Source organism: Bos taurus, chromosome 11, assembly GCF_002263795.3.
Source record: "Bos taurus isolate L1 Dominette 01449 registration number 42190680 breed Hereford chromosome 11, ARS-UCD2.0, whole genome shotgun sequence".
Classification (NCBI taxonomy): domain Eukaryota; kingdom Metazoa; phylum Chordata; class Mammalia; order Artiodactyla; family Bovidae; genus Bos; species Bos taurus.
In genome coordinates this window covers 89,895,314-89,919,736 of record NC_037338.1, presented here as the reverse complement: position 1 = coordinate 89,919,736, position 24,423 = coordinate 89,895,314, and the positions used below count along the sequence as shown (strand labels likewise).

The 24,423-nt window shown below is 50.6% G+C and overlaps 1 protein-coding gene across 13 annotated transcripts in view; it reads left to right on the top strand.

The window, feature by feature from the left end:
* Positions 1 to 22,140, top strand: part of RNF144A (ring finger protein 144A) — a 129,091-nt gene extending 106,951 nt beyond the window's left edge. For all 13 annotated transcript variants that reach the window (XM_010810310.4, XM_015473575.3, XM_005213107.5 and 10 more), the window contains 4 exons: positions 2,307 to 2,514; positions 4,029 to 4,176; positions 11,119 to 11,208; positions 17,883 to 22,140. In XM_010810310.4, the coding sequence (XP_010808612.1) occupies positions 2,307 to 2,514; positions 4,029 to 4,176; positions 11,119 to 11,208; positions 17,883 to 18,014 (578 nt within the window). In that variant the 3' untranslated portion in view covers positions 18,015 to 22,140. The remainder of the gene's footprint in view (positions 1 to 2,306; positions 2,515 to 4,028; positions 4,177 to 11,118; positions 11,209 to 17,882) is intronic.
* The last annotated feature ends 2,283 nt before the right edge of the window (positions 22,141 to 24,423 follow it).

The following is a 24,423-nucleotide window of genomic DNA, read 5'->3' as shown; positions in this document are numbered from 1 at the left end:
TGGAAGGACCTGAACTGGGCAGTGGTGTCTCCTTAGGGGCTCAGGTGGACCCGCACTGAGCACTGTCAAGTCAGCCAGAAAGCTGACTCAGCGGAGGATGTAGCTTATCTGCACGTGTCCTGCCGTCTTTGCAGGCTGAGTGCCCACATCCTGCAATGCCGTCCTTGGGGGGGCCGTGCCTGTGGGGGGCCCTGTGATGTAGGTGAGGCAGGTCCGGGTCCACCCAGCCTGGAGCCAGAACTGCTGGTAGAGAAATCCAGATGGGGGCAGGGGAGGGTCGCCAGGTAAAAGGCACAGCACTCTGGGAGAACAGCCTTTGGCATTTCCTCCCCGCTCCCCCCTGTGCCCCAGGGCACCGTTCATCCCTCCGTCCTTCTTTCTCCTGCCCCCTCAGCGTGGGAACCCGCAGACCGCTGTCCCCACATGCGTGCATTTTCCCCACAAAACCACCTCCTCGGATCTGGCAGCCAGAAACAGTCTTACAAAAGCAAACACTCTCAGCTGATGAAAAGACCTCGTTTTACACATTCACTCACCACTGAGGCCTCAGGAAATTTTACCTTATTATCATAAACATCGATGAGAAAGTATCACATTTTCCTGGATGCCAGAGTTCCTTTGTATTAGCAAGTCTTCTAAACCTTCTGCTGGACCTACCGGTTTGATAGTTTTTGTGCTATTGATTGTGTTCAGCTGCTTTAGTCGTATCTAACTCTTTGCGACCCTAGGGACCATAGCCCACCAGGCTCCTCTGTCCATGGGATTCTCCAGGCAAGAATACTGGAGTGGGTTGCCATACCCTCCTCTGGGTGCTCTTCCTGACTCAGCGATCAAATTTGCATCTGCTTGTATCTCCTGCATTGCAGGCAGATTCTTTACCCACTGAGCCACCTGGGAAGCCCCTAGGTGCTATTGATTAATTCACCTTTTTAAAATAGTTAGGGTAGGAGTCAGCTAACCATGGCTGTTGGGCCAAATCTGCCCGGCCCCTGGCTTGGTGTTGTAAATAAAGTTTTATTGAAACACTCCTTTACAGATCAACACAGATGCCTTTGTCCTTCCGAAGTAGAGCTGAGTAGTTGGATAGAGACCTCATGGCCCTTAAAGACTGAAATACTCACCATCAGAATTAGATGATAAGGTGGTTTTCAGTCTGTTGGTACCTGACAGGAACTTGAGGGCTGAATCTGGCTTCCAGTTCAGGGAACGTGGCAAACACATGCTTGTTGAGGGGCAGCCCAGCCCGCCTGCAGCCCATGACAGCTGCAGCCTGCTGGGGGTCCCGGTGTCTACATATTCCGTCTCTGATGTGGGTGAACCAGCCCACTCCGGCATTGGCCAGTCATATGGCCTAGAAGAGCCTTTCATTGCTTCTAGGTTCACAGCGAAATACAGTCCGTTCCTTCTCAAGAGTGACCCTGGGAACAGCTTGCAAATCAGTGGCCGACTTGGAGCCCTTTGCAAACACCCTGTAATCCTTTGGCCTCCTCGCCTTTTGGCCTGGCATCAGCATCCGTGTGGGTTCTGGTTGGGTGCTCCCTCCCGCGGCCCAGCACTGAGAGTCCAGTCACACTTGACAGAGGGCCCATAGGACCCATCATCAGGCTCACTGTGGTGGTGGTGGGGTAGCTCAGGACCCTTTATTTAAAGAAACGTGAGATGTGGACGCAGATGTGAAGGCATGTGACTGTCACGGGTCCTGTTTTTCAAAATTAGCTTTCTCACTAATTTCATTAAATCAGGCTCCACTTCAGAGGGAAAACCGGCTGTCGAAGAATGAATTTCACACAGTCCTTAGCTCAGGGTTTTGATGTGAATTTGGGATGGAAACCGTTGTAGGCGGATACGCCCTTTGATGAAAAGAAGAGCCAGCCATCTCCTTTTCATCTTATCCTTCCATCCTTACCCAACGTTTCAGGGTGCCCACAGCACACCCCGCCCAAGGCTGTGAGCCTTCAGACGGGTTGCTGTGGCAACCCCGTGTCTCAGGGCAGGCAGGTGGGGGCAGGAGGTGCTGGCTGGACCACGGGGTTTCCAGGATGGGGCTCTTGAGCCTTGAGGACTCGGGGGGTAATTGGGGATTTGCTCTCCCACCATGCGAGTGGGCTAGGGAGTGGGGAGTGGCTGAAGGGAGGAGGCACCCCCAGGTGGGTCCCAGATCCTAAAGGGCATGTTATATCTGACCTTGATTTTCTTTTCTCCCTTAAATATGAAAAGCTGTGTGCTGGTGTGTCCGTCTGTCCTAAGCCCTGTCAGTTTCCTGGTCCTGCAGACCCTGACTCGCCTGTTTTTTCTCTTTGTGTCAGAGGTGCTCCTGGACCCCTGTCGGACTTGGTGCCCGGCGTCTACGTGCCAGGCGGTGTGCCAACTCCAGGAGATGGGGCTGCACACCCCCCAGCTGGTCCAGTGCAAAGCCTGTGACACGGAGTTCTGTTCTGCCTGCAAAGCCAGCTGGCACCCTGGCCAGGGTTGCCCGGAGACCATGCCCATCACCTTCCTTCCCGGGGAGACCAGGTACCTTCCAGTGTGTCTTTCCTGGTCACCTTGTACTAATGAATGAAACAGAACCTGTTAAACTGGTGCACACCTCACAGTGGAAGAGTCTCGAGCTTAGGAAGACCCCAAGGGTATAATCGTTTGTTGTTGGTGGTGGTTTAGTCACTGTGTCTGACTCTTTTGTGACCCCGTGGACTGTATTCCGCCAGGCTCCTCTGTCCATGGGATTTCCCAGGCAAGAATCCTGGAGTAGGTTGCCATTTCCTTTTTCAGGGGATCTTCCCGACCCAGGGATCAAACCTGCGTCTTCTGCATTGCAGGTGGTCTCCTGTCTTGCAGGCAGATGCTTTACTGTTGCGCCACCAGGGAAACCTGTGTAATTGTTTGGAAGCTCACCGGTCCTCAGATAACCATGTAAAGTGATGACATATTTAACCCTTACAGTCATTATGATGCTCGTGGAAGGTCCTGCAGTCAGAATGTATTCAAAATGCCAGAATTGGCTCTCAATTTCAGTGAATCTCTACTCATAAATTCTTTAGGTTTTGCACAATCTGCTCAGTTCTGTGGAGAATCACGTTCCCCTTGGTAAATGCAATGAGTTCATAACGATATAGCAAATTCACCCCATGATCGGTGAATTTGAACCACTTCTTCAGATGACTCTGCATTTTCAGCTGACATAAAATTTAACAGCATGGGCTGGGCGTCCTTCTACAGTTAAACCTAGAAAGATACCTAGGTTGTCATTTTGTGAGCAGCATAGAACCCTCGCTGCCACTTACTGGGCACTTCACCCAGGCTTGCCCTGCCCAGTGCCCTTCATGCATAATCCCGTCTGCCATACTCACACCAACCAGAAGCTGGGGCTCAGAGAGGTTGCCACCCAGCCCATGTGCAGAAGAGCTGCACTTGAACTTGGGCTTCAGTCCGTCTATGCTCACCCCTGTGGCCTGCCCAGACCTCTCAGGAAAACAATTTTGTACAGACACCAAATAGATCTAAGTAAATGATTAGCATGTGTGTGTTTTTAACATTTCTTTCCTTGATAATAACAAAGAGCATACTATGTATTATCAACCTTTTGTAAAGTATATGAATATATGAATAAAGATATAAAATTAGACCTCCCTTCTAAGCCTCTGCCCTGTTTTCTTTGGTTTGTCTGTACACATCTAAATTTAGATCTGTGCTGACCTTGCTCATTTTTTCCCCCCATAGTTGCTGATTCAGTTTTTTCTTTTTTTTTTGGTGATTATTTTCCAGAGTTTGAGATTCTTTGGTTTTGAGTTATTTCACTTAATAACAAGTGACTTCATAACAACCCACTCCAGTATCCTTGTTTGGGAAATCCCCTGGACAGAGGGGCCTGGTGGGTGACAGTCCCTGGGGTCTTAGAGGGTCAGACACGACTGAGCACACACACAACCTCAGCCCCTCAGCTACTTGAGCTCATGATTCCGGGGTGGCCCCTGCTGGCAGGTCACCCCGGAGCCTCCGAGCACAGCCTGACAGGGTCTCTTCTGCTTCAGCTCTGCTTTCAAGCTGGACGAGGACGACGCACCAATCAAGCGCTGCCCCAAGTGCAAGGTCTACATCGAGCGGGACGAAGGCTGTGCCCAGATGATGTGTAAGAACTGCAAACACGCCTTCTGCTGGTACTGCCTCGAGTCCCTGGATGTGAGTACCAGTTGGGTGGTGGGGTGCTTCGTGGGGCAGGCTGAGCAGGAGGCATGGCCCAGCCACTGCACGGCGACTAAGGGGGCGCTCCTGGGCCATGGAAGTCATGCCGTCAGGTGCTTATTCTGTGCCTGTGAAAATACAAGCTCATGAGATGCAGTGGTGTCAGAAGACGGGAGTTGGTGCAGGAGCTCCAAGAGGGCAGGGTGGGCTTCAGCCTGGGTTTTCAGGGAGTGGGTAGATCTCAGCATCTTAGGTTTCTGCCTGTGGGGCTGTCTTAGCTCAGGCTTGAAACCGAATCATCCCCACCACCAGGGAGCTTAAACTGGTTGCTGATCTCTTGCTTGTGGGGGCTGGATGTCTGAGAGCCGGCGGGCTTGGGTTCAGGACCCTCTTCCTGGTGTGCAGGCGGCCACCTTCTTCCCGTGGCCTCACCTGGCAGAGAGAGGACCCTCTGGACCCTTTCCTATTCCTCCAAGGACACGAATTCCATCAAGGGGGCTGCAGCTCATGACCTCATCTGAACCTGATCACCTCCCAGAGGCCCTGCTTCCAAATCCCATCACACTGGACATTAGGGCTTCCGCATAGGAGTTTTGGATAGGGGGGAACACAAGCAGTCCATCGCAGGGACCATTCCTGGAAGAGCAAGGATGAGAGGGCCACGGATGCCAGGGACAGAGCAGTTGCTTCAGTGACAGTCGTGTCGCCTGCAGGGCCGAGGAACATATGGATCCTCTGCCATCTGGCCTCATACGGCCTCTTCTCCCAGATGTACCTTGTGCTGTCTGTCTCACAGGGAGAGCCTGCCAGGGGTGCCAGGCCCACCCCATCTCAAGTCCCTGCCTTTTCTGGAGTTCCCAGGCCTAAGGCAGACCATACTTCTTTCCAGCTTCCTGTTCACTTTCTCATCTGTATTGGGAGTGGGCATCTTGCCAACATGATGACATTATGACTCCAATTTTATAAGAGTTTATTTGTGCATCTGTTTCTACAGTGTGTTAGTGGCTTAGTCACGTCTGACTCTTTGTGACCACATGGACTATGGCTTCTGGAGAATGGGATTCTCCATGCCAGAATACTGGAGTGGGTTTCCATTCCCTTCTCCAGGGGATCTTCCTGACCCAGGGATCAAACTCCAGTCTCCCGCATTGCAGGCAGATCCTTTACCGTCTGAGCCACCTATGATCAAACAGAACTAATCATCTATTAAAATCGTTATAGTTGGTGACAGTCAAAGCCTATTGAGTCATATGTCATAAAGGGATGGCTTTATATTTATCTGTCCTTTGCAGCAAAGGTGTGTCCTGGATGGATCCAGCCCACCCCATAATAGTATTAAGATTTAATTAGAATAAAAGGAGGTCAGAACGGCCCCATGTTTACCTTAATGGGAGCTCACCTGTCTGACAGCTGCTCCTTCTCATCCCGACCACCTGCAGTCAGAGCACCGTGTTTGGGTGAGTCTCCTGTTGAGAGGTTATCGCAAGTGATTCAGCTTTATACATACTTGCAGAGAAGGGTCAACTCAGGCCGCACAGGTGAAGGAAAAAGCATTCTTAACAGTGTGCAAAGTGGCAGAACTTTGAAAGCTTGCCTGTCCCAAGATGGACAGGTCTAGAGACTGTCGAGAAGAAAATTAATGTCTGTTTGAGATGGACGCTTGAATAAGCTAACAGGTCTGTAATTCAAAGGCCACCTATAAAAATATTACACAGATTGCTTCTTTCTGTTTTTTTCTTTCGAAAAGCCTGTTGTCCCTTTGTTAACTTAAAATCACTAAATGTATAGGAGATCTTTGTGTAACTGAACAAATCTGGGGAGTATATTGCCGTCTTTCTGTCTTGGAGGTTTCCTTTTCCTTTCCTAAGCAAGTTGAATAAATCACTTTGGCAAGGTTAATTTTCTTTAACTTAAAACCAATAATAGGTTTGTTCACTGACTTTGTGCAATGGGAAGGGGATATTTAGAATGATATTTGAAGCATTACCAAGTCCGTATGGTCTTCAAAGTCTATATGTATATGGTTTCTCTATGTATCACATATATACACATACATACACACATACATACATATACATATACATATATATATATGTATATGGGGCTTCCCTAATGTCTCAGTTGTGGAGAATCTGCCTGCAATGCAGAACTGGGTTTGATCCCTGGGTCAGGAAGATCCTCTGGGGAACGGAATGGATACCCATTCCAGTATTCTTCCCTGGAGAATTCCATGGACAGAGGAGCCTGAAATGCTTCCAGTCCATGGGGTTGCAAAAAGCCAGAAATGCCTTAGCGACTAACACTTTTCAGTCCATACACAGTCTTTCTGTATATCGGAAAGATCCCCGGGAGGAAGACATGGCAACCGGCTCCAGTATTCTGGCCTGGAGAATCCTATGGACAAAGGAGCCTGTCGGGCTACAGTCCATGGCATTGCAAAGAGTCAGACACGACTGAAGCGACTCGGCACATAGTCTTCTATGTTATATAATCCTATATATCATACATAGTCTCTCTATATTATATAAATATGTATAATTTTACACTTCACTGTATTTTTTTTTGAAAACTGATCATTAATTTATATTATATTATCTATTCTCTGTCCCGCAATTTCCCATTCCTTATCAACTTTTCCTAAAAGGGAAAGGAAGTGAAACACCGGTTTTAACTACATGTTATCAAACTTCCCAGTGGATTCTGGGGGGAAGTCTTAGACGTGGACAGACACAGAACCTGACTTCCAGAGAGACCATAGCTTTGCTGTGACCTCTCCTGCGACCTTGACATCCCCTTGACCTATCTCCTTTGAGCCCAAGGTTGTTCTCTCTCTGCTCTGGTCTCTGGAGAGACACCCTGTCTGTACGTCCGTGTGTCTGTCTGACTCAGTTCTAAAGCACACTTCCTGCCAGCAAGAGACACCATTGTTTCCAGGCTCCAAGGGACCAAGGCAGCAATTTCCTCCTTGAAAGCCGGCATCCTTGGGGCCAGGAGTGTCCTGTTTTTCTCTGTAGATGAGCAGTTGCTGCCTAGTGACCCTGTGGCCACAGAAAGCAGACCCTGAAGGACAGGGAGTCTGCTCTGGGACGGTCAATCAAGGACAGTAGCCATGACTCAAAGTAAGTGTGTGAACCAGGTCTGGAAGCAACAGCGTGTCCGGAGTGGAGACAGAGCTGGTAGGTCTTCCATCTCTCCCGGGGAATTTTCCTTCCCCTCACCAGCTCCTGAGCGTCCCTGCGCCTCACGGAGTTAGCCCTCATCTTCTGGCGCTGCCTTCCATCTTGGTCCTCAACCGCCCACCCAGCTGGGCCCGGCCCCCAGTCCTCACAGGGGAGGCCCTGGACCGCACCCGCTCATCTGCTGCACTGCTGGCCCCACAGTCACTACTTACAATCAGGGGGGACCCACTCACTCTCTTTCTTTTGGGGTGAGTAAATAGTTACTACGTATGAAGTGATGGTCATATGCAGCCTCTGTGCCTTGCTCTGCATACCTGTTACTTCATCCAGCCATCCCCAACCTTTTTGGCTCCAGGGACCAGTTCCATGCACTGTGGTGGGAGGGTGGATGGTTTGGGGATGATTCAAGGGCATTATATTTGTCGTGCATCTTATGGTTATTGCATCAGCTCCCCCGTAGATCATCAGGCATCAGATTCCGGCGTGAGAGGTATTTCCTGTTTTTAAGAAGCCCACGAAGGTTAGGGATCTTTTCCCAAAGCCCCGAAGGAGTGAGGAACAGACCCAGCATCCATTCTCCAGTCTTTCAGACTCCAAACCCCACCACGTGGGTTAGACCAGCCTCCGTCAGGCAGACCCGACTCAGAGTGGGACAGGAAGTCTCAGGCCTTCTGTGGTGGGGCTGCTCTGAGTTCATTCATTCGTCTCTGAGCATCTGGCCGCCCGAGCTCTGTAGCCAGCTCCATTGTTTCTATGTCCACCCAGGAGCTTGGTGTGGCTCCTCTGAACAATGTGAAGGAAACGTTCATGCTCACCGTCCACCTGGGTTCCTGGCAGGCTCTGCGGTGGTTATTCCCCAGGCCTTCATTCAGGAACTTAAGGTCACAATGAAATCACTGTTACATTGTGAAAGCATCTTCCAGCGCTTTTGTCAGGGGGAAAACTTTCGTTTTGTTCAGGAAATGTGCCGTGAGTGTCAGCAGCTCTGCTCTGCATGAAGAGGGGCACTGCCAAGTTGAGGCCGGCAGAGTCTGTGACCCCGAGGAGCTGGTGACCCCGCAATCAAGAAGCCCCTGGTAGCACTAGGTCCCTGTGGGCGGAGCCACAAGCCGGTGCGTGTGGGGTCTCCGGCAGCCCCTCCAGGGGTGGGGTTGGTCCCTGGGTCCAGGGGCGTCAACGGTGTGGGCATAGCTGATGGAGAGTTCACTGACCAGGCAGAGGGCAGAGTGTGGGAGGCGGGCCACCTCCAAAGAACAGGATGTGGTGAGGAAGCTGTGAGCTGTTCGTGGCCTGGGCCTGGCCAAGGTGCGGGCCGTGACTGGGGTCTCTGGGCCAAGATGGAGGTTGACCTCCATCACAGGGGCTCATAGCCCCCAAGCACTGGTCCACGGCAGGTTGATGACAGCCACGTGGGGCATCTGGACCCCGAGTCAGGAGCTGCAGTCCCAAAGGCTCCCAGTGACTGTAACGAGTAACAGGGTTTGTGCAGCTTTGCTGGAGGAGATCCCTGCAGACTTCATAGCTGGGTGAGATAGCACAGTTAGCCTTGTGTTTCAGAAGACAAATCCAGAGAGTATCCGTGAGCCTCCGGAGCAAGACTTTGTGAAGAGCAGCCTGGCAAAATGAGACCCTGGATGAAAAGTTAACCTCCATGGTATGTGAGTGAAAGAACATAGAATGAGGAGTTCAAGGAAGAGAGAGTGCCCAGTGGACACAAGTCATCAGAAACGGCTTTGAGAAGACATCCCCGGCTGGCTGAGCTGTGTGTTCATCTCTGCCCGTGTTCTCCTGGACAGCTGAGGGGCTGGTACTGGGGGGTGAAGTGAGAGGTGGCAAGCTGGGACCGCCCACCTCCCTGGAAGGCAGCTCACTACCCCAAAACCAGAATTTCCTGCTGTTCCAGGACCCAGTCAGGCTCCAGGAGGCTGACCTGTGAGGTCATCAGACCAGAGGCTGGCGGTTCCCAGGACCAGAGGAGGGCTCCCAGGCAGTGCCACCTGTGGGGATGCTAAGGGACATCACCATGACCAGCTCTGCCCGGCTCCAAGAGGAATGGCCTCCTGTCTCAGACACGCTGGGCTGGGCTTATTTCCTCTTCTCTCTGAAAGAGGCTCTGTTCATACTCTCGGTTACATGAAGAAACAGCATGGGCCTCCCTTCTGTGCTGCTTGCTGAGCTGGTTCTCTTTGTGGGTGATAGGAGAGAAAACAGCCCCTCCTGTTAATGGAGGAGCAGAGGGATTTGTACAGAAGATGCCCTCCTGCACCTCAGTTCCTGCTTGCTGAGGTCTGGGTGCCAAGCTCCGAGCTGGTGATGTAGTTACCAAGGCTGACATTGCTTCAGGGGTCCAACTCCAGGAGCCCCTGCCAGTCTGGTGAAGACTCCCAGGTGATGGAGGTGAAGGTGGGGGTGTGGTGGGGGGTGGGCAGGACGTTTCCGCCAAATCGGAAGGGAGTCGCCTCTCCGTTCTAGACAGTCGGGTGAAGTGTGGACGGAAGACTGGTCTCCTGCCAGCTCTTGAGCCATGAGAACGTTTTCTGGTCTGAGCAGAGAAGAAGCACTTTCCGGGCAAGAAGGCTGGTGCTACAGGCCGAGGATGGACCGTACACACACCGGAAGTCATCTCATCTGGGAGTAATTCTGCCAGGGCAGCAGGAAGCCGGGAAGGCAGGGACTCCGGGGAAGAAAGCTCAGCCCCAGGGCTGCTGGCGGCTCCCAGAGCAGCCCAGCCTCTGACCTACTTCTTCAGAAGCCCTGCATCAGCGCGGATTCCTGGAGCCGGAGCCAGGCTTGGACGGGGGCCGAAGTGGGAGCAGGGCTCCCTCTCGTGGCCTGTGAGCCTTCGGTCACGGAGAAGGGAGGCAGGCCAGGAGGCTGGGTTGACTGCAGCCCCTTCCCATGAACTCGCTTCCTCTGCTGTTGTCCGTGTTCCCTCGTTTTGAGTGTTTTTTTCTTTTTTTTTTTTTCATTTAAAAATACGGTTTATTTGGAATGCTGCTGCTGTTGCTGCTGCTAAGTCACTTCAGTCGTGTCCGACTCTGTGCGACCCCATAGACGGCAGCCCACCAGGCTGCTCTGTCCCTGGGATTCTCCAGGCAAGAATACTAAAGTGGGTTGCCATTTCCCCCTCCATTATTTGGAATAACTTTCTTTAATAATTCTACATTTTTATTCTGGGGAATGCACAGGTATAGACGACACTGTCTGCACCATTTATTGAAAAGGTTTAGTCTTTGTAGTAATTTTTGTATTAATTAGTTTTTTGTATTAGTTTTTGTATTAATTAATTCTTTGTTTTAATAATTCTACATTTTTATTCTGGGGAATGCACAGGTATAAACAACATGGTCTTTACCATTTATTGATAAAGTGTAGTCTTTGTATTTTTGTATTAATTATTTTTTGTATTTTTGTATTAATTAGTTTTTTGTATTCATTTTTGTATTAAGTAATTTTTTGTATTAATTAGTCTTTGTATTAATTCAAAAAGATAAGCAGCTCCTTTCCTGTAAAGAATTCTCACTGCACTTGAACTCAGACTCTGGAGCACTCAGCAGAGAGGAGTCTGGGATGGCCAGCCAGAATCAGTCAGTCGGTTTTCTTTCTTCTCAATCGGATATGTGAGATAGGAACTCTAGTTCTAAATATTAGGAAAGGAAAGAGGGAATATGACAGTCTGCTGCAAACCTCAGGAGCAGGCAGGACGCACTGAGTGGAGCGTGCCATCCCATCCACCTCTGTTCTTTCTCTCCCTCTGCAGGACGACTTCCTCCTGATCCATTATGATAAAGGGCCCTGCAGGAACAAGCTGGGCCACTCCAGGGCGTCTGTCATCTGGCATCGGACACAGGTAGGAGGCGGCGCACCTGGGGTTTTGATCTTGGGGACAGAGACACAGAGAGAGAGAGAGAAACAGGACCTGTGTGTGTCATTTCCAGAAGACTTGCCAGCTGATCAAAGATCTCCCATATAGAAAAACAGCTAGTAAATGCGGTAGCTGCCAGAGTTTTTCCTGGACTGAGATTATGCTTTTGATAGGCCTGCCTAACATGAATGGTGGTGGTGGTGGTTTAGTCGCTAAGTCATGTCCAACTCTTGCAACCCCATGGACTATAGCCTGCCAGGCTCCTCTGTTCATAGGATTCTCCAGGCAGGAATACCGGAGTGGGTTGCTATTTCCTTCTCTAGGGGATCTTCCTGATTGAGGAATCGAACCCAGGTCTCCTGCATTGCAGGTAGATTCTTTACCTAACATGAATACGCCCCACGTTTTAACACACGGTGGTTCTTCAACATCAGACATCCGATTGCTTGTGCCTACTCCTGGCCTTGGTCATGACCTACTGCACATGGTCCGTCCTTGCTGGCTCTTATTGAAGAGCTTCCCATAGAGGCCCCCGGGTGAGTGCGTTAGCCATAGGGAGGGATGAGAGGGAAGGGATGGAAAGGTCCCCGCACGGTGATGTCTAGGCAGCTGGTCGGTGGGGTTATTCATACTTTCAGCAGATGTTTACTTCCTCCTGTGTGCCTGGAGCTGTTCTAAGAGTTGGAAACACGCTGGTGAAGGAGATCAATGGAGCTTTCCCTTATGGCTGCACATCTCCTGTAGGGACAGTGAGCCAGGAGCAGTATAGGGTGTGAATTGAGCTGTAGGGGAGGGGTGATTGGGAGGGGTCTTTAGATGGTGCGGCCCGGAAGGCTTCTTGGAGGTGGTGCCTATGGCCAAGGACTGAGTGATGGGGAGCTGGTGGTGGGAGTAGGTGGGACAGGGGAGAGGGGACTGTTCAGCCAGAGGAGGGACAGTTCATACAGGGGGACAGTCTAGGCAGAGGGGATAGCGTTGGGCCGAAGGGCAGAAGTGTGGCATGGAGGTCCATGCGGACAGAGCAGGAGGAGGTAGCAGTGGTCAGAGATGATCAGGGTGGACCCCATGGGCATTGCAGGCCATGGTATGATGTTCAGGTGTGCTGTGGGCGTGGAGGGAAGCCCCTGAGGGGACCGGCAGGCAGGCGTCAGTGCAGGCCAGCTCCTGGGGTAGGGAAGAACCTCAGTGGGCTCCAGCCTTGTTCTCAGCACGTCTCAGCACAGCCCCCGAGGCAGGCCATCTAGGAGTCGCAGGAACTGAGTCTCAGGGGTTTCCTAGGAACAGAGACAGGCTGCCTGTAACTGTGCTTCTCCCGTGATCTCCACTGCAGACCCCCTGGCAGGGCCAACGGGTCTCTGGCCGGCCAATGGTAGACAGTCCGGCTTTGCAGCTGTCCTCTCCGCCTAGTATCGAGGCCAGTGCTACAGACAGTGTGTCAAAAAGGCCCGTGGCTGCATTCCAGAAAATCGCTTTTAAAAAGCAGCAGGTGGCATTGACTGGGGTGCAAGTTGGGCAGTTCTGAGTGCACTAAAACCCATAAATTGGGCATTAAGTGGCTGAGTTGTAAGGTATGTAAGTTATAGCTCCATAAAGTTGTAAGAACAAAAAAAAGCACAATGGACTGTGAACTCCATCCAGCCCGAGGGCCAGTCTGTTGACCTCTACGTGAGAGCGGATTTGAGCTGCATTTTATTTTGCCTTCCGGGCCAGCACGGCCAGCTCCAGGGCTCCCCCACCCCCTCTACACTGGAATAAGACACCAAACAACAGAAACAGACTCTCGAGCAGTTCTAAAGGCCAGGAGGCTGAAGTCGAGGTGTGGGCAGGGCCTCTCTCCCTTGGAACCTGCAGGAGGGTCCCCCTGCCTCTTCCAGCTCCAGGTGGTGCCCTGCGATCCTGGCTCCTTGGTTCACAGGTGTGTCCCTCCGGCACTTCACCTTGTCTCTGTGTCCAGACGTCCCTCTTAGTGAAGACACCGGTTGTAATGGATTAGGGTCCCTCCTGGGAATGTCATCTTAACCTGATTCCTTCTGTAAAGAACTGAAGAGCCTCTTGATGAAAGTGAAAGAGGGGCGTGAAAAAGCTGGCTTCAAACTCAACTGTCAAAAAACTAAGATCATGGCATCCAATCCCCTCCCTTCATGGCAAATAGATGGGGAGAAAGTGGAAACAGTGATAGATTTTATTTTCTTGGGCTCCAAAATCACTTTAGAGACTGTTGGACAGAAAGGAGATCCAGCCAGTCAATCCTAAAGGAAATCAACCCTGAATATTCATTGGAAGGACTGATGCTGAAGTCCCAATACTTTGGCCACCTGATGTGAAGAGCTGACTCATTTTAAAAGACCCTGATGCTGGGAAAGATTGAAGGCAGGAGGAGAAGGAGACGACAGAGGATGAGATGGTTGGATGGCATCACTGACTCTAAAGACATGAGTTTGAACAAGCTCCAGGAGTTGGTGATGGACAGGAAAGCCTGCTGTGCTGCAGTTCATGGGGTCGCAAAGAGTCAGACTGAACAACAACAACAGCAATCTCTGTAAAGACCCTGTTTCTGAACAAGGAGCTGTTTTCTCTCCTTCCCGTGTCTCCACGTGGCTGGAGTCACAGCGAGCTTCCCAGGAGTGCCTGAGTGCCGGTGGAAACTGTCACCCTGTCCGATAACAAGGCTAGGCTGTGTGGTCACACCTCAGCCCTCATGCCTTTTAATTCTCAGGAGTGAGTCTTGTGTTTCTGGGGTCGTGAGCGGAGGTGGTAACAGGTACTTGGATAACAGGCCCTGAAGAAATGCAGAAACCCGGACAGGGCTTCCCGGCCTCCATCATTGTTGAGGAAGAAGCCTGTGGACACCTCCCACCAGCTCCTCTTGGCCTCATCAGTCAGCACCTTCTAGGGACAAATGCTCACTGCCAGCTCTGAGCAACCCCTGGAGCCACGGGGACAAGGGATGTGCCCCTGATCTCAGGCCCCTCTCAGGGCTGGTGAAATTGAGCAGAGGCACCTTCAGTGTAAAGCAGGCAGGCTGCTGGCCCTCTGAACTCATCCATCCCCTGCCTTGAAGCACACACACGTGCAGCCAGTGTTCTGAGAAGTGTTATCAGTTGGCCATGGGGTGGGGGCAGTGGGCAGGCTACATTGTAGTTTTGGTCTCTTCTGCGGTGTCAACTCTCCTGGGATAGGCGTTTCAAGCTGCCAAGGTGATGATGCCATTGCATGCAGAGCTGGGAAGAGACGTGGGAGCCACCCCCTGTATCCCCAGACACAGCCTCTCTGACCTGACCTCCGAGCATTCAGGCTATGATGCGGCCGACATTCACGCCATGTTCAGTGCCCAGTTTCAATGAACATAATGTGTTCTGATTGTTCTACCATCGCTTTGACTTGGTTTACTGCTACCAAGCCCTGGAGTTGTGTTGAAGAACTCTCTCTAGGGGAGAGGACTCAGATCCTCCTGGACTCCACTGGCCCGGTTCATCCCATATGCCCATACTGGACATTTGTGAAGGCAGAGACCCTGGGCTGTGCTTGGGGGCTGGTGATGGTCACACAGACCAGGCTCTGCCCTGATGAGTGGGTGCCTTGAGAAACAGTCTGAGTGGTTAACCGCTCCTTTAAATCAGGGTTTGTCTGGGGTGAAGGGTCCTTGTTTCACGTGATTCCCTCTTTATCCTCTGTCCCCACAGTATATCATTTCTGTCTGACATGTTTATAAGATGCTCACTAAGTGGTGATTTTTGTTGTGAGTTATTTGCTTCCTGTCTTATTCTTTTCTGACTTCTTTCTGACTATACCTCTTTCCTCCTTTTAATAATGGAAGTGGATCCTGGCTGCTCGCTGCTCAAAAGCCGATAAAGAGGCCAGGTTGGTTGGAAAGAAAGTTTGCTTTATTTTGGAAGCTGGCAATAGGGTGGGGTGGGAGGGCGAAGGGTGAACACCTGTCCAAAAGCTGACTTTCCCCCCACCCTCGGCAATCAGGGGACAAGAGCTTTTATAGACAGAAGGAGGGGGCAAAAACAGCACAGTCAGCTCGGTCTGTCACCTTCACATTGGTCATCGGTGGTCTGACCAGCGTCATCTTGATTGTCCTAAGTACAGTTAATCTTTAGTTCCAGGGTTGGTTTGTTCCCATCTCCTTGAGGACAGTTGTCAGAACTGTGGCAGCTCATGTCGTGACTGCAGTCCAGTCATCATGTAATTAACTCCTCCGCCAGGTGGGGGGTTCAGTATCTACAGGACAGCTCACAGGACTTGGCTCGGAATGTTATCTCTAGCCCTTGAGGAGGAACTGAAGGTCCTTGACTTTGCTTAATGACTTAAACTGTTGTTATTTGGTCTCCTTTGATTGTTTCCCTTTGTTTCTGTGTATTCTCACTTCTCTGATCAAACTTGTTCTTTGGCTAAAGTATTTCTGCAGACAAAAGGCAGACAAAGGACATAGGGCGGGGGCGAGGACCTTTAGGGTCCTGCTTTGTTTCACTATCACAATTGGAAACGAACGGGTAACCTAGCTGGTTCGACAGCACTCCAAGAAAGAGACAGGGTAGACTGAGTGAAAGCGAAGGCATCTTATTGACCAAGGATGTGAGCATCTGGTCAAGGGTTTTGGTCTGTTTTTAATTCAAGAGTCCTTGGCTCCCTGGAGAATGAGAGTGTGTTCCTAGTGGCTGAGGTGGTTCAAGGTGCCCTGCAGATCAGCAATGCCTTCCTGTGGGTTTTACGTATTCTGAAATAGCCGTGTGTGTGATTTTATGAGTGTGATCTGAATTCAGACCTCACAATTGCACTACTGACGTTAAGTTCAGACAAATGGACATAGCCAGCTCGTCAGAAAGCATGGACTCTTAGCATAAGCACAGTCTAATTTATAAACACCATGTGATGTGTGTGTGTGTGTGTGCACGTGTGTGTGTGCAGCTGTGTGCATGCACCTGTGATAGTTTTCAGGTAAAATCAGAAGTCAAGGGACACTTTCGTTCACCCCGCTGTGATGCTGTAGCATATTATCATATTTCAGAGCTGATACTAACCCTCAGAGATGTTTTACTTCATTTGTTTATCACTGAGAAATCTGCTTCCTAGGTGGCGCTAGTAGTAAAGAACCTGCCTGCCAAGGCAGGAGACATAAGAGACACAGGTTCGATTCTTGGGTCGGGAAGATCCCCCAGAGGAGGAAATGGCAGCCCACTCCAGTATTCTTGCCTGGAGAATCTCCACGGACAGCGGAGCCTCGCGGGCTTCAGTCCATGGGGTCGCAAAGAGTCCGACATGACTGAAGTGACTTAGCACGAAGCCCAGAGATGTGAACACAGAGTCAGAATTAGAACCACAAGCCCCTGGGTTTGCGTACTTACCACTCTGAACACTAGGTGGCAGATGAACTCCACCTTCAGTTCAGATTACTGCTGTAGCAGCTGATGGAGGGAGCCAGGTAAGGGGTAGCCTCCCAGCTTCTTTGTCCAGCTTCCCTCCCTGATTTGAATGACAGCATACGTACACTTGAGGCTTATTTCCTTTGCTATGTACTCAACTCTCGGGGTAAACGTATGTTTTAAACCAAATCAAAATTTCTAACAGTACATGTTGGACTTTAAACTCCAGGAATAACACAAGTCTTGTTGTTCAGTCACTGTTGTCTGACTCTTGGCGACCCCATGGACTGCCGCACACCAGGCTCCCCTGTCCTTCACCATCTACTGGAGTGTGTTCAAACTCACGTCCACTGGGTCGGTGATGCTGCACCATTTCTAGTCCCTCCCTAATGCACCTGTGTATGCCTTTCTGCTCTCCCACATGGAGTGCCTTATCCCAGTCATTCCTGTTACCACCCGTCTCCTCGTAAGCCTTATAATCTCAGCCGTTTCCTGTTGCACATTCTCCTGCCCATGGCTCATGTACGTGTCCGGCTGCGGGTCTCCTTTACACCCGGAACCTGATAGCAGTTTTTGTAAACTATATTATTATCAGCTGTAATCATGCTGTCTTTCCCCCAGACTGGGTGGTAGCTGAGAACCGAGGTCTTATGTGCCTCTGTGTTCGCAGCACCTAATACAGTGCTGGGCTCAGAGGATGCTTGATGGCTAACTGAATCTATAATTGAATGGATGTTTGGTTACTTTGATGAAAGGAGGGAAAGGGAAAGGAAGAAGAAAAGGGGGAAAGAGAGGGAGAATGAAAGGAAGGAAGTGAAGGGAAATAACTATGGGCAGATGGATGGATGGGTGAGTGGATGATGAGTGGGTGAATGAATGGGTTGATGGATGAATGGATGGATGATACAGGTTGTAGATAGATGGATAGATGGATGGACAAGTGGAAGGAGAGATGATGGATGTATGGAAAGATGGATGGATGTTGTGCGTATAATGCATGGATGGATGAGTGGATGCATGGATGGATGGCTGGATAGATGGTGGATATACGTGGGTGGATAATGGATAGATGGGTGGGTGTAGGTGAATGTATACATGGATGGATGATGGATGGATGGATGGATAGATGAATGGATATAGGTGGATATAGGTGGATGGATGGATATAGGTGGGTGGATGGATGGCTGGGTAGGTGGATGATGGCTGAATGGGTGGTTGTGTGGCTCGTACTTACACTGTGGAACCTATGGACCAGCCCCCTTACCCTCTGCTCCTGTTTCCTTCTTGCAGGTCGTGGGCATCTTTGCTGGATTTGGGCTCCTGCTCCTGGTGGCCTCCCCTTTCCTGCTCCTGGCCACTCCGTTTGTACTTTGCTGCAAGTGCAAGTGCAGTAAAGGTGACGACGACCCTCTGCCCACCTAGAGAATGGTGCGATGCTGGAGCAGGACCCCCGCCTGCGGGAAGCGTGGTTCCCCCACCCCACCCCGCTGTCCCCCTCTCACTAAACATCTCTCTTGCCTTATGTGCCCCATTGAGCTTCACAGTGTCACGCCAGGACGCCGTGATTACAGGGACTGATGTCAGGTCGTCGGCCGAGGCCCCAGGTGTGGTCACCCCCGGCATGGGGGAGGCAAGGCTGGCGTGGGTGGGGCGCGTCGCACAGGGTGGGTCTCTGCAGACTCACCGAGGGAGGTGCTGTGCGGAGCGCCCCCCACCCCGGCGACGTTCTCCCTGTCCCGCTGGACCGGGACCCTCCGATGTTGCCCAGGGGACTTTGTCATGCAGAGTGCAGTCTGTCTCCTCCCTGGCTTCGAGCTGGCGCCTCCTCGTGGCTGAGAGAAGTCCTTTAAGGATCGCGTTCCACTTCAGACAGAATCCGAGTGTTCTGACTTGAGAAAAGCACTCTGTTTATGACAACTCTTTTTATTACTAATGGCATTTAGTAAAATCCTTTTTAGAAGGCGTTTCCCCACACCGCCCCCCCACCCCCAACCGAGTAGTGAAAAATCAACACGGTGCATCAAAACCATTGTATGCCTTCTCTTGAGATGTGCGATTTTAAGAAGTTATGGTTAAATGGCCTTTCTGGCTCGGCCACTTTGCAGGAGATTTAGGAAGCCTTGTGTGCTCTTTGTGTCTTTTCTTGACGCTTGTGGAGACTTTTGGGATTGCTGTACGCTGTATACTGTTATCAGCGTGTTTCCCGTGTCTTTAAACAGTTGCATTTCTTTAAACATACCGATGCATTTAAAGGAACATCTCCCCCCTAGGTTTGCCTTTTGTTTTCCTCTCTCTGGTGATTCAACTCGACTCACAGGGCTCCTCTCTGTTCACCCAAGGATCAGCAAATATTTTTTCATGTCTTCAGAAACCAAATGTTTTACTTGGTAATAGTTTTGTCGAGAATCCCTGTGGTTTGGCTGCAGCGTCAGTCCCCTCAAGCAGATGAAACCAATCAAATAGTGACCCTGAAGTCCGGGGGAAGGGCTTACTGGCAGGGGGCTGGGGCACAAGCTTCTGGATGTTCAGTTTTTGAAATGACTGAGTTATTCTGGAGAAATCATCTCTCTTACACAGTTCCAAGTCTCGCTGCTTACCCTACTGCCCCTGCTGAAAAAAATCTTCCGCTTCACTGAGTTGTTTTGATTGAGGGGGTATTACCACTCGATCTTTTACAGCTGTGTGTGACCGTGACCAGGGCAGGCGGATGCCCGGATCAGTAACACATACCGGGCTCCATAAGTTAACTCTGGGCAATGTGTGCTTTACAGACAGTGGACTTTACTGTGGCTTTTAAAGAGCACGCTGATTTCATCCAGCTTAGGACTTCTAAACACAGTAGGCGATCGTTGTGGATTTATCATGGTGGAACTTTTTAAAACTTATTAAGCATTCCACGAAAGAGTAAAATGAAAATGAAGTCTTTTATCTCTGCTGTTTGCCTATGTCAGGCACATTTGTACAGCGTGGTGGTGTTTTGTATCCTTGACTTCTGCGTTTGTGTATCCATCTCAGGTCCTCGATTACCTTCTGGTAGAGAAATGACTTTTATTTGTTAACATTTAATCAGCTTAGGAGAAACAGGATCACTCTTTCGCTCTAGGATTCATTTTCTTTTTGAAACTGAAGCCATTTTAAGGAGCCAGTCTGTGTCAAAATTATGTGCAGAACAGCCTCCAATATAACTACAGTTTGAAAACTCACTAACGATAAGAACATGCCCGGGGCCATCTGCCTGGATGAAGCCGGGGCACTGAGTCTCTGTAGCTGGAGGTGCTGCCATCAGGGTCAGGCCTGGGGGTGGGGAATGGCTTTTCTGGAGAGAGCGACAGCGCCCTGGGCCTGAAGATGAGCTTGGTGGCCCAGGCTTGAGAGCTCACTGCAATTTGTGAATGCCCTTTAAAGTCCTCATGGAAGACAGCAGGCTCGCGGCCTGTGTCCAGTGGTCCACGGGGCAAAGCTCCCCATCCCAGGTCAGCCTGTCTGTACTTGCTGCTGCCCATCGCCTCCAGGGGTCCAGGCAGTAGTGCCCCTTCCTTCAAGGTGGGGACCAGAGCTGTTGGAAACGCCCCCTTCCCTGGGCCAGAGCTCAGGCCCTTTCATTCCTAGCAGGCTGGGCCGCCTGTTCTCCTGGGGGAGTCCACGGGTAGACCGTGCACACCCAGAGCCCCTGCCAGCCCTTTGCCTTTAGCCCTGATAGTTCAACGCACATGGTGCGACCCAGGTAGGACACACCGGGATTCTGGGGTCACCCAGGGTCTGAGTCACATCTGCTTGCTCTGAGTTTTTACATCAAGCCTGCCTGAGAGTGGTCGGTGTGATCAGGAAAAGCAAAAATAAAGCTGTCTGTTCGCTAGAAAGACACCAGCAGGGTCTCGTTGAGATCCTTTCGGAGACATGCAGCATCACCATCCGACTCCTCTCCTTTCAGCGAGGAACGCCATCCCTGTTGTTCGTGGGGACGCAGGATGGACTGGGCCTGATGTCAGGTGTGCACAGGACGTGGGAAGATGGCCCGTGTTGTGGGTTCTGACCTTGCCATCACTCCCAGGAAAGCCTGGGTGTTTGACACTGTGGATGTGGTTGTAATTGAAGATGACCTTTGACAGGTGGTGTTCACACTGACCCTGTGGAAGCACACGTCTGTTGATTCATTTAGAGGCCTTTAATTCTGGAGGGGGTGGGGAGGGGAAGGAGAACACAGAGATGGACCGTGGCTGAGTGCCCCTGGCCAGGTGGGGGTGACGGAGGGTGTGGTAATATGAGTCCTTTGGGAACGGACGGCGCAGTGAGGTTTCACTGGCCATGCCTGGGCTCTGAGCCTGGCTCCACCCTGCGTCCTGTAGCCTGGCCAGCCCAGCTTTACCATCGTCACCGAGGACCAGCGCCTTCAGGGGCATCGTTGTAGATGATCACTCAGCAGAGACCGACCCAGGACCTGAGCATAAAGAGAACATTTTAAGGCCCGAATGCTGGCCCATCAGTGTTTCCTCCACCCCCGGGGGGAGCTAAGGAACCACGTCTGCTCCCTCTGGCATCTTTTTAAAGGGGAACAGATTCTCTTTACAGCATACTGTTTCTTAAAACCAGTTTAAGAACCAGACCAATTCCTGATTAGCACATAGGACCCGGGGAAAGGGGCTTATCAGATATGCAGAAATTACTCCAAGATGATTTTATCTTTCTCACCTGTTTTCCAAAAGTTACAAATTATTTTGCAAATTAGAAGAGAGTATTTTCCCTTGGTTGTCTTTAAAAATAAGAGTACTGGAAAGAACCAGGGTGGGTTTTTTTTTTGGTCTATTTCTCAGATTCTCATTGATTAATAAATACCTGTCTATGTATATATAAATCACAGTGAAATCATCAAGAGAAAACATTTGCATGTATAAAGCTTCCTGAAGGTCTCTCAAAAATACCAAAGCTTGTTTATTCCTTATCATTAACCCAAGCCCTTATGAAAGGAAACAAAATGAAGAGTTGTGACTGGTGTTATCAAAAAATGCCAGCTGGAAAGAAGGGGGTGCATGAAAGCAGAATGACTGCTGCGTCCCGACCCGGAGAGCCTGCTGTTTGGGGGCACCAAGCCCATGCTCACCCCTCCTTAGTTTGCACAATTCTGTCTTCCGAGATTCCAGCAGCCTTCAGGGAGGGGTAGGTACCCAACCTTTCCCTCATCTCGTGCTCATTTTACCATGGGTGTATTCTACTCTTGTGTAAGAACATGCATGAATGAGTCATGCACATGTATACATTATGCATTTGACAAGTGGTGGTAAAAACAAACAAAAAAAAAACCAAAACAAGTTTGGTTCGTGTTTCTGAAATGTCAGTACATTTCGTGCCACTCACACTGTGATGTATAAAAGAGCTGTTCGAACGCCTTTTAATGTCGTGTTTTGTACTTTGGAATCGTATAGACAAGTTTGATTTGTAATTTCAATACATATTTTAAGTGTATTGTGTCTTATGTAGTTTGTCCCCCACCCCTTTCGAAGGGATTTCTTTTTAAAGATATTTTGGCTGGAATACAGGTTACTTTTGTAAATCCTGTCTGGCTCCATCTTTCTTACACTCTTAGTTGACTGCTGGCTTGAAGATTGAAAATATTGTGAGGATTGGAGGTGGACGGGAGAGGGTCCTTATGCCACTGGGAACACAGCTTTTAAAAAAATTGAGTTATAATTAACATGCAGTAGGATAATGTTATGGGTGTACTTCATTGTGGTTCAGTGTTTTTATACATTATGGAATGATCACCAACAGTAAGACCAGCAATCATTTGTCACATGGTAGCTGTGACTGTATAAAGGTGTTTCAGTCTTACTGACTATATTCTCTATGTTACATTACATCCCAGAACTTGTCTCACAGCTGGAAGTGTGTGCCTCTTCATCTCCTTCTCAGGTTTTATCTATCCCCCAGCCCCCTCCCTCTGACAACCAAGATTGTTGTCTGTAACTATGTCTATTTCTGCTTTGTTTTCTTTGCTCATTGCTTTTGTTTCGTAGATTCCACGAGAAGTGAAATCACACAGTCTTTGGGTCTCAATGTCCATGACTCATTTCACTTAGCGTGATACCCTTGAGGCACATCTGTATATGCTGAGGTTTTCTCTCTTGGGAAGTTCTCAACTCTCTCGAAGCCAAAATCATGTTGGGTGCTGGGTAAGTGGGCCCCACACTTGTGCCTTCTCCAGGAAAATGACATCAGAAAGCACCTCAGCCTCCTTTCTCTGCCTCCATCCATGGAAACAAGTACTTAAAAAACTACCGAAGTTTATGGGAGCGTCATAAGAATCAGTGATCATCCTGTCATTGCTAGAAAAAAAGAGGAAACGTGGATGCTGAGTTTAATAGGCGAAAAAATTAGTAACTCTTGAGTATTCCACCTTGATTTTCATTTGCTTCATCTAAATTTCCTGGAAGAATATATATACTTCACTTATTAACATAAAATGAAAGGCTAGGAAAAGGCGGTTAGTTACCTGTCCTGTGGCTACAGTTTAAAACCCATCCTCAGCTTCCCTGGTGGCTCAGTGATAAAGAATCCGCCACCAATGCAGGAGATGCAGGTTCGATTCCTGGTCCGGGAGGATCCACATGCCGCGGAGCATCTAAGACACAACTGCTGAGCCCGAACTCTGAGCCGAGGAGACACAACGAATGAACCCAGGCGCCCTGGAGCCCACGTTCCACCACAAGAGGAGCCACCGTGATGAGCAGCCCTTCCACCACAGCCAGTCAGTGTCCCCCGCTTGCTGCTACCAGAAAAAAGCCAGCACAGCAACGAAGACCCAGCACGACCAAAAATAAGTAATTAAAAAATAAATACTAGCCATCCTTAGACTCTGGGGATGCGGGTGCTGGCATTGCAGACACGGTGTCCCTGCTCACGGGGGCTCCTCGTCTGGAGGGAGGCCGATCTGAGGGTCAGAGACCAGGGCCAGGTGTGGCCAGGGTCCTGGCGGCTGCCCTGTGGCACTGGGGCCAGGACGGGTGGTCAGGGAGGGCTGTAGGGAGAGTGAGGTGTGTGGACTGGGTCTAGAGTTGAGGAAGCATCGGCCAAGCAGAAATGAGGGAGTGGCCCAGTCCAGCAAGCGCAAGGACTTTGATGGGCACGCTGGGGCTGGACGGCCACTCAGGGGTCCCCCCTTGGGAGGCACAGCCCACAAAGTTCCGGGGCTTCATTCTGAAGCTGTGTGTGTCGGGGGTGCATCAGCTTTCTAGGGCTGCCACGACAGAGCCCCGCAAACGACTGAAGCAACGGGAATGTCTTCCCCCTTGCTTCTGGAGGCCAGGGGCCCACGGTCCACAGGAAGCAAGGTGGCTCCTGAGAACCCCGAGCGTGGGCCCGTGCCAGCCTCCCTCCCAGCTGGGCTTTGCCAGCCTCCCGGGCAGCCCTGGGCTTGTGCGGGCCGCCCCCTGGTCTCTGTCTTCATCTTCTCATGCTCTTTCCCCTGTCTGCCTCTCCGTCTCTGTGTCCACATTTGCTTCTGTGAAGACTCCAGCCATTGGATTAGCCCCCTCCCCAAGTCCAGGGTGACCTCAAGCTGACCATTTTCAAAAGCCCTGTTTCCAGATGAGATCACAGTCATGGGCACTAGGGATGCAGATTCCAGCATGTTCTGGGGTCAATAGCTCAGCAGGTTCGTGGGAGCAACCCACTCCTCCCTTTCTGGGAGCATGGTCCGTGGGTGGGACAATCCTGCCCCAGTGGAGGCCAATCCAAGGAGGCAGACAAGAGTCAAAGGCAGGGGGTTGCCGAGCTTCCCCAACCCTGAAAACAGCCCTGCCCCACTCCGGTTGGACCTCAGGTCTTCAAGCTGACC